The sequence below is a fragment of the Dunckerocampus dactyliophorus genome, chromosome 13, assembly GCF_027744805.1.
Source record: "Dunckerocampus dactyliophorus isolate RoL2022-P2 chromosome 13, RoL_Ddac_1.1, whole genome shotgun sequence".
Taxonomy (NCBI): domain Eukaryota; kingdom Metazoa; phylum Chordata; class Actinopteri; order Syngnathiformes; family Syngnathidae; genus Dunckerocampus; species Dunckerocampus dactyliophorus.
The window spans coordinates 29300012-29310141 of NC_072831.1; the positions used below are offsets into that span (position 1 = coordinate 29300012).

Here is a 10130-nt window from a genome sequence, read left to right on the forward strand (position 1 = left end):
CAAATATTATGAGAATAAAGTCATAATTATGACAGGCAAGTTGAAATAACTGGAAATGTAACAAATAACAGCAGGAATGGGAAAAAAATGCTGTAATTTGACAAGAATAAAGTCCAAATATTAAGACAAAAACGTCACAATTTTACAAGAATAAACTCATAATATGAAGAAAAATGTCATTTTAGTAGCAGAGTTGAAATATTATTTTTGAAAACAAAACAAAATAAAGTTGTACTTTTTGGAAAATGAAGTTGAGAAAAAAGTTGTAATACTACAAGAATAAAGTTCACGTATTTATGGGAATGAAGTCTGACTTATGAGAACATTTACAAGGATTCTCTGAGAATAATATAAATAACAATAATGTCATTTTAGCAGCATAGAGTTGAAATATTAAAGAATAAACTTTAAAGTTGTAATATTATGAGAAACAAAATAAAATAACTTCTTAGCCTCGTAGCGTATCTATCTTCCTAAATATGAAAGTGGCAAAGTTGCATCCTGTCATTTTTCACGACGTGGCCCCCGCTGGGACGCCCCTGAACGTGAGGATCGAACCAGCAACCGTCCGGTGGTGAGACGACCGCTCTACGATTTGAGCCGTGTCGCCGTGCGATGACTAAGCTGGACGTTACGTGTGATGTTAAATGGATTTCCACCAAACGGGGGAGGGGGGCGATATTGAAATTGCCCGTTCATTTTCAATGGGGAAAAAATCCCACGGAAAATATTGAATTCTGGAAAATGTGGGAATTGTGTAGGAAAGTCCCGAATGAGCTGAACATTTTGATGTTGGAACGGTTTGTCACGAGTGACTTGTGGGAGTCGTTAGTCCCCCGACGTTACTCTTGTTCTACTTCCTAGTCCCTGAAGATCCACGTTGTCCTTCTGCAATCCCTACAGGCGCTGTCTGCAGCGGGACTGGGCGCAGGCTTGACCGAGGCCGTGGTGGTCAACCCGTTCGAGGTGGTGAAAGTCAGCCTTCAGGCCAACCGAGATTCCTTCAAGGAGGTCCGTCGCATTACAGACTTCTTTCATTTTACGCCACGTGGACTTTCCGACCACACTTTGCTTTGTCCCACACAGCAACCGTCCTCGTTCGCTCAGGCCAGACGCATCATCAAGTCGGACGGCTTCGGGCTGAAGGGTCTGAATAAAGGACTGACGTCAACGCTGGGACGCCACGGAGTTTTCAACATGATCTACTTTGGTTTCTACTTCAACGTCAAAGATGCCATTCCTGCTAACCCGGTAATGTAGCCATCCAAATCCCCAATATTTAAGACATTAAAATTGTAATATGAGAAACAAAAAACAATCAAGTTGTAGTTTTGGGAATATTAGGTTGGGGAAAAAGTTATTATATTATGGCAATAATAATTATGGAAAGAAAATTTACAAGAAGAAAGTTGAAATACTTGGAAAGTGTAAAGAAAAGAAAGCATTTTAGTGGAATAAAGTCAAAATAAGAGAAAAAATAGAAGAAAAAAAAAAAGAAAAAAATGTCGCAATTTTCAGAGAATAAACTCAGAATTTCAAAAAGGTAAAATAATGTTCTAATAGTGTAGAGTTAACTATTAAAGCAAAAAATCTTTTTTTTTTTTTTATCGTAATATGAGAAACAAACTAAACAGAATAAAATTGCAGTTTTTGGAAAGATGGGTTTGGCAAAAAGTTGTAATGTTATGGGAATAAAGTCACTATATTACGGCAATAAGCCATAATTATGAGAGGAAAATATGGTTGGGGAAAAAATAACTGTAATTTTTGGAGAATAGTCAAAATATTAAGAAAAAAAGTTGTATTCTACCAAGAAAAAAAGTGGCAATTTTACAAGAATATCTCATAATATGGGGGGGGTTGAAAGTTGCAATATTATGAGAAACAAAATAAAGTTCTTGGAAAATTGTGTTGAGGGGAAAAAAGTACAAATATTACAGGAATAACATTATAAAAAGTTAAGATTATTTCAGAAAAAAGTTTAAATATTTGAAAAAAATAAAAAAAAAACAGAGCAAAGAGTGAAGTTGATATTAATAAGTGTTTTCATCTGCTGTATATGACAAAGCGGAGATGAAATAAATGTAAAGATATTATTAATAAGTGTTTTCATCTGCTGTATATGACAAAGCGGAGATGAAATAAATGTAAAGATATTATTAATAAGTGTTTTCATCTGCTGTATATGACAAAGCGGAGATGAAATAAATGTAAAGATATTATTAATAAGTGTTTTCATCTGCTGTATATGACAAAGCGGAGATGAAATAAATGTAAAGATATTATTAATAAGTGTTTTTCATCTGCTGCATATGACAAAGCTGAGATGAAATAAATGTAAATATATTTACAACTTCTTAGCATATGTACTAAATATCAAAGTGGCAAAGTTGCATCCTTTCATTTTTCAGTTTGGACACCCCCGCCTTAGGGTACCCCCTTTTTCTCGGGGGCAGGGGGGCCCAAAGAGAGGCTGCTGTCATTTATTAAGAAGTCCAAAATCCTGGCCAATTAGCTGCCAGAGCTCTCCTGAGTCTGGCGTCTTATTTTTGTATTTTTGAGTTACAGTAATACGTCTGGGACGAGTGGCAGCCCAATTACCCAAATTGTCCCCATATGCCTCCCCCAAGTCTGCCTGCATGAACCCTGCTTGGAAATCCTTTGTCCTTCCAGCTTCCTCGGAGATCATGTGCATCTCTTCAGCCAATCAGAGCGCCGCACCCCAGTCAGGAAACATGAATCTTAGTCCACCCCCGCCCCCAACCGCCATAAAACGATGTTGGCTTTTATGCCAGCTTTGCAATCATAAGCGCTGTGGTGTATACAGGAAGTAGAATTAGAGCCACGCTCACATGACAACGTGATTGTACTACCACAATAAAGTCCTTATTTGATGCAACACACGCAAGTCTATGTAGTCTATGTAGTCCTAGTAGTAATATTATGATATTACTACTATACTACTACTATACTACTACTATAACAATTACAACTATTTTATTTTGTTTCTAATATTATGAGTTTTTAAAAAATTCTTGACTATTTCGACTGTATGCTACTTAAATGACATTTAGGTTATTCTTGTAAAATTGCAACTTTTTTCTCTTCAGAATGACTTTTTTTTCTGAGTATTTTAACTTCATTCTGTTAAAATTACAGATGTTTTTTCATTTCTGTTGTTTTTGTTTGTTTGTTTGTTTTGCCGACTGCGTCAGCTTTTCTTGTAAATTTTCTTCTGGTAACATTCTGACGTTATTCCTGAAATAATATTGTATTGTATGTACTTTATTGATCCCACAGCGGGGAAATGTACTTGTTACAGCAGCAAGCAAGCAAGACAAGTAGACTCTGGCCCTTCTTGTAGAGGGCGTGGGTGTTGACGGACCAGTCCAGCTTGTAATATAATAATAATATAACTCCTTCCCCAACATAATTTTACAAAAATGACAACTTTATTTGATTTTGTGTCTTATATTCTGACTTTCTTTAATATTTCAACTCCATGCTACTAAAATGACTCTTTTTCCTCATAATATTGTGAGCTTATTGTCGTAAAATGTTCTCGTTAGAATAACATTTTTTCCTCTTTGTATTTTTGACTTTATTCTGGTAAAATTACAGCAGTTTCTTTTTGGACTTTTATTGGATCTTTTGTTGGATTACTCTAAGAGGTTTGTTCCAAAAGCCAAACAATATTGTTGGTCACGCTGTGGAATGAAAAAGTCCATTCAGCAAAACTTTGCTTGCATGACTTTGAATGCTTTGATGAGCTATTTTCATAACCACATTCAACTCCACTAATTCACGTTTGTAACTAAAGCTTATTATTAAAAAAAATAATATTAGGACGTTTTAAAAAAAAGTATTTATTTAAGATTTACTTTTACTTTTCCTCATATTATTACAACCTTTTCTTCTTAAAAGTTTTACATTATTCTTGTAAAATTATTGGGGTTTTTATTGCTTTTTTGGGGTATTTTTTGTTAAAAGTATATTTTTTTAATGTGTTTTGGGCCAATTAAAAAAAATAAAACACACAAAAATATAACAGCTGTGGACCACAAATGGCCCCTGGGCCGCACTTTGGAAGGCCCTGATGTAACGTTACCAGAATAAAGTCCTAGAAATATGGTAAGAAAAATAAAGCGTAATATTGGGTGAATCAAAAATTCAAAGAATGTCAGAAAAGTCTGAAGCTGAAGTGACATTTTTTTCCAGATAATCCTTGGATATTAAATATATTTTTCCACAAAATTGGCAAAAGGATGATGAATATTCTGCAAGTTTCTGATGATGTTCCCCTCAAGGATGCAGTGTTTCTTTTTTTTTTGTTTAATTAGTTTAAAATGAAACCTAATCCTAAAAAAAAAGAAAAAACCCCAAGATGCGGTATTTGTGACTGAGTGAGTTGTATTTGTCTCCCAGGACCCCACGCTTGAGTTCCTGAGGAAGTTCACCATCGGCCTGGTGTCGGGGACCATCTCCTCCTGCGTCAACATTCCCTTTGACGTGGCCAAGAGTCGCATCCAGGGTCCTCAGCCGGTGCCCGGAGAGATCAAGTACCGCACCTGCTTCCAGACCATGGCTCTGGTCTACCGGGAGGAAGGGTAGGTGGGATCTTTGGTCTTTCCCTGCTCGGATTGTGACGCACAGTGGCCGCTTTACTGCAAAGCAAACAAAGCAGGTAGCTGTGTATGTTTTAGCAACCTTTACGTGACCTGGTGAGACGTGCGTGTCGACGGATTCATCAAGTGCGTGTCGCTTTTCTTAGTCATGCATCCTAGGCCGTCTGCCAGACTTTTTTTGGACGAGTGATGACTGCAGCATCTGCGGTGACAAGAGGTCAGAGTGGGTTCACAAGAGTCCTACAGGCCTGCAATCTATCTGTGGTGCTGGGTTTTCACAGTCTAATTTGCATCAAATGATGAGATTGCTGTTTTGGCCACATGGACTACGACCGTTGCTGGATGCAGCTCTATGACCCCCCCCCCCCCAACCCCTCTTCCATTCTTCTCTGTTCGGCCCTGGCCCTGGAAAAAGTTTGGACACCCCCTGCCCTAACACAACACAGTCGCAGCTAATTAGTGGTCCCCACGGGAAGCGTCGTTAAGCGCGCCCTAACGAGCCGCGCCGCACACTGGGGTCAATCTAATCAGACACGGGGCCAGGGAGGAAGTGGGTCCAGCCTTATTAACGCCAGCAGTGGCGGGCCTGGGGGGGGCGCTTGATCACCTTGAAGGCATTAAGCAGCTGGTAGTTGCTCAGATAGTATTTCTACACTTATACATCTTGTACATGTACCTGCACGTATAAGTACTACATTCTACATATACTACACGCAGAAACACCACAGCTTGTACTTGTACTACTCTTGTACATATGCTACTTATGCATCATGTACATATACACACTCATACATACAATGTGAACACTCACCTTGTACAAATACTACACGTATACGGGTACTCACACTGTCAGTCTCTTGATGGCAAAGGCAAAAAAGCTTTCTCTCTTTGAGTGCGGTGGGATTGTTGAGCTGCATAAGCAAGGCCTCTGGCAGCACGCCATGGCTGCTGAGGTTAAGACACAAGTCATTTGACACGTCTTCAAACATCCTGAGGCTCATGGAACAAAAGAGTCAAGTGGTAGACCCAAAAAAAGAGCCGGAGGATCCCATTGGCTGTCCGTCAAGACACGGAACCATCCTTGGCCCAAATGAAGGCTCTGACTGGTGCCGAGTGCAGTCCAGTAACCGTCAGGCGCCATCTGCCGGAGAAGGCTTTTAAGAAGAAAAAAACACCTTCAACACCACAAAAAAAGGGGTTTGGAATTTTCAGGAGAGCACCAAACGTGGGACATTGAAAGGTGGAAGAAGGTTTTATTCTCTGATGAGAGCAAATGGAACCTTGACGCTCCTGATGGCTTCCAACTCGGGATGAGCGAGTACGCCACTGTCTGTATCTGTATCTGTGCACCCATCTATGATCCGTACTCGTCTCTGTACTCAGAGTGGGCGGGGCAGAAACCGGAAATGGGCGGGGCTTACATTGGTACATTATTTGATATCACCAGACAAATTATAAAGCAAGCAGACGAAAAAAACACACACACAAGCTGTCTTGCGAAATGCACCACATGCATTACACAACCACGTGCATACTGCGATGTATCGGGAGGGGTGTAATACTTGACCACGATTACGTATCAAATGTAGCGTGATGGTCATCCAGGCAGAATGTTTGATGCAGGTGTACCTAATGAAGTGGCCACTGGAAGTGAACACAGTTCTTATATAGCAGGTAGCACGCCTGCTTTATGATGACTTCATGGAAGAAGACAAAAATACATTTCAAGGAAAAAAAGCGGTCACGCTGCCCCAATTGAGCGGCACAAGTGACTGAAGCCTGCACGGCGCCGCCTTGTCAAATGCACCGCGTACTTCACCAAACGAGTTTACCGAGTCACTTTAGATGCAAACCCAAATGGAGGCGAGCTGAGGAAAACCTCACAAAGGCGAGGCGACGCCACACGATAGCGCTCAGCTATGTGGCACCTGTGTGTCTCGACGGGCGGTCGCTGTGTGTGACTGGCCAATCACAGAGCGTGAAGAGTGAATACATAATGAGCATTTTCTTTCCTCACCATTATGGATAATGACAAGGTCGTATTCGGCAAAAGTGCATTATCCGTACGTGCATATGTACAGTAATACAGTACGCCATGTTGTACCTGCATGCGCACATGCACAGCGCGCACCGTACATGCCATAGCTTCAAACATGCATGCACTAAAACCCGCAGATAAACGGGTTCCGCAGTACTCACAAATGTGCACAAAGAGTTATGTAGAAATACAGTATAACATCCAGTATTTGTTTGTGTAGGTACTTGGCGCTGTACAAAGGTTTGGTGCCAAAGATCATGAGGCTCGGGCCAGGTGACGTGACGCTTGTTTTCTTTCTTTCTTTCTTTGCGTGCTATTTGTTTCTACAATAAACAACATCGGGATGTCTCTCGTCTGGACACAGGTGGCGCTGTGATGCTGCTGGTCTACGAGTACGTGTCCAAATGGCTGCAGAGGAACTGGTAAAGACGCCAAAAAGAAAAAAGCGCCTCTGGGATCGTCCCTCTGCGCACCGTGATTACCGTAATACCTGTAATAAGTGCCTTTATGAAGTATCTTAGTGAGTATACAGCCAAATGCAATATAATGTGAATCTTTTTTTTTAATACCAAATTTAGTTGTTTTTTAACACCACGCAGTATTTTAAATAGAGTACTTTTCAAATCTTTGGAGGCTTTATTTCAAGTTCTCAGGAAATGCAGCAGTCAATAAATACACTTCCAATGAAAACATCTCAACAGCCAGTAAGTGTAGAAGTATCTTATGTATGCATGCAGTACACGTACTGCAGGGGTGTCCAAAGTGCAGCTCGGGGGCCTTTTGCAGCCCCACGGTTGTTGTTGGGGGTTTTTTTATTGGGCCCCCACACGTTCAAAAAATATGATTTAACAAGAAACCTTAAAATATAAAGTACAGCAAAAATAAAGTCAAAATATGAATACAAAAGAATTAGAAAACGTAATTTTACGAGAATAATGTCTTTATATTTTATATATGAGGAAAAAATACCATCATTTTAGCAGCATAAAGTTGAAATGGTAAAGAAAAAAGGTGCGGTTTTGTTTCAAGTTGTGATTTTATGAGAAACAACCAAAACAAATAGTTGGAATTGTTGGAAAATCAGCTTGTGGAAAAAGTTGCAACGTTACGGCAATAAAATCAGAATATTATGAGAAGAGAATTTACAAGAAGAAACTTAAAATTGTTGGAAATTAAAAAAAAAAACAGTAGAAATTGGGGAAAAAGAGCTGTAATTTTAAGACAATAAAGTCAAAATATTAAGAGAAAAAGTCACAATTTTATGAGAATAAACTTGTGATATTATGAGGAAAAATAATGCCATTTTAGTAGCATAGATTTGAAATCTTAAAAAAATGTATTGTTTTTAATGTGGTAATATGAGAAACAAACTAAATTAATGTCATTTTTGGAAAATTAGGATGGAAAAAAGGTATTTTATGCAAATGAAGTCAAAATATTAAGGGAATAAAGTCATAATATGGAACAAAAGGTGAAATATTTGGAATAAGGAAAAATGGGGGAAAAAGAGCAAAGAGTGAAGTTGATACTAATAATAGGCTTTTTCACGTATTGGACAAAGCTGAGATGCATTCACGTGACTTTCTCTTGGCGATAAATAAAGCATCTTTCTACCTTTTTGGCATATCTACTTCAAAATATCAAAGTGGCAAAGTTGCATCCTTTCATTTTTCCACGATGTTGCCCTCTCTGGAACCTTTGGACACCCCCGCATTAGTGCCTTTGCACCGCCACTCGCATGATGTGCCAATCATGTAGGATTCAGTCAAATGTGATGTCGGGCGCTCGGAGCTGAGCTCGCTCTGCAAACCTCCTCTTGCCGCTCGTTAAGTCGGCGCAGCTTTTGAAGTCGGCCACAGCTCAGGCTCGCCACGGGGGCGGAGTCGACACCCCAAACCCACACGCTTTTTACGTGCATGCTCACAAAAACGATATATATGTCAATATATATATACGTATATATATGTTTGATCCACTTATGTAGAGCAGCACGAGCGATAGCTTTGTGTGTGCATGACTGTGTGCCACTTGTGAACTGAAATAGGTTGGATCCAGTATTTTTTATTTTAGTTTTTAGTTTTATTTTTCATGGAAACTGACATTTGTCAATGCATCTCTTGGGAAAAGAATAAAAAAATTGTACTTTTGACCATGTTTGTTTTCCTCACTGGGTGCTTTCATCACACAATTTGGTCCTGATGCATGTTTGGGCACATGGGAGCACTTTTACCTTTTGTTTGTCTGTCAGGTGTTGTGCGTTTTACCCGTACCTGTCAGCCATCACGTTTACCCCGGGAAACTTTTTTGCCCTTGCCCTCCTGTTTTAATAGTTTCCCATATTTTAATTTTCATGGGAAAACAATCAAAATACTCTCCCATTGTGCTCCACACTTGGCCGTCGGAGATGTACACCACAAATTTCGACCAAAATGTTTCTTAATTTGTGGAAAATGTCCCTGATTTTATTCACAGATGCTGACAGTTACGGTTTTACCGCCGACAAATCGTTGGTGTTGGTGGGTGAAGCACAGCTTTAAAAAACACGTTAAAGTGAAAGTTCGGTGGAGGCGGGATTCATAATCACACAACAATGTAGCATTTATGAGAACGAGAACACTTTCTGACGAGCGAGTTACGAGCTAATGGTTAAAGACACTCTCCGACCCATAATGCCGTGGTAAAAATCTCAGGAATGTTTTTTATTTTTTTGTTGGGGTTTTTTGCTGTTAATGCTGCTGCTTTTCTGAAAAACAAAACAAGCAAAAAATAAATACATTTTCTCTGGACAGCGGCAGTATACAACTTTTTCTTTAGCAGCGTTACCGATAACTAAAAGATGGGAGGACATCGGACTAAAAAAAGATGTAATCCGAACTTTTCTTGATTGTTGATGCTACTTCGACATGTGGTCCAAAAGTCCGCTACAGGTCGGAGATGTCGCGATGAAGTCTCAATTTGTAGCGTTTGATCGTATAACTTTTGTGGCATTGACGTCACATTTCGGCGTCATTTGTCGCAGCAGGAGTCATTACATTTTGTTCTTCCTAAAATTTTGGAGACAAATTGGTGATACATTCTTTTTTGCAACTCCAGTATGTACAACTTTTTCTGTGGCAATGTTACCATCAGTGACTAAAAGATTGCTATGTGAAAAGATCGCATTGCGTTTTTTTCAATCCGATCTTTGGCCGACATTTTTTTCTTGACACAGCCAAAAGAAATGTACGGCATATCAACGCTTTTCTATGATAAGCGTGTATCTCCAAATGTTGCATGGTTTCTATCGGAAAGCAAAAAAAAAAAACCTCAGCCACGAACCTTTCGATCGTAACTCGTGCGATATTGTTGCCACGTTTCGTCATCAAGATTTCCATTTTCAACTCCAGTATGTACGACTCTTTTGTAGCATTGTTACCATCAATGACTAAAAGATTGCTACGTGGAAAGATCGCATTGCTTTTTTTTCA

General features: G+C 39.4%; 1 protein-coding gene across 2 annotated transcripts in view; it reads left to right on the plus strand.

Annotated features, from left to right (window-relative positions):
* slc25a21 (solute carrier family 25 member 21) overlaps positions 1-8812 on the plus strand; it is a 100577-nt gene extending 91765 nt beyond the window's left edge. For both annotated transcript variants that reach the window (XM_054796718.1, XM_054796719.1), the window contains exons 7-11: positions 904-1011; positions 1087-1251; positions 4426-4607; positions 6884-6936; positions 7028-8812. In XM_054796718.1, the coding sequence (XP_054652693.1) occupies positions 904-1011; positions 1087-1251; positions 4426-4607; positions 6884-6936; positions 7028-7089 (570 nt within the window). In that variant the 3' untranslated portion in view covers positions 7090-8812. The remainder of the gene's footprint in view (positions 1-903; positions 1012-1086; positions 1252-4425; positions 4608-6883; positions 6937-7027) is intronic.
* Positions 8813-10130: the final 1318 nt, after the last annotated feature.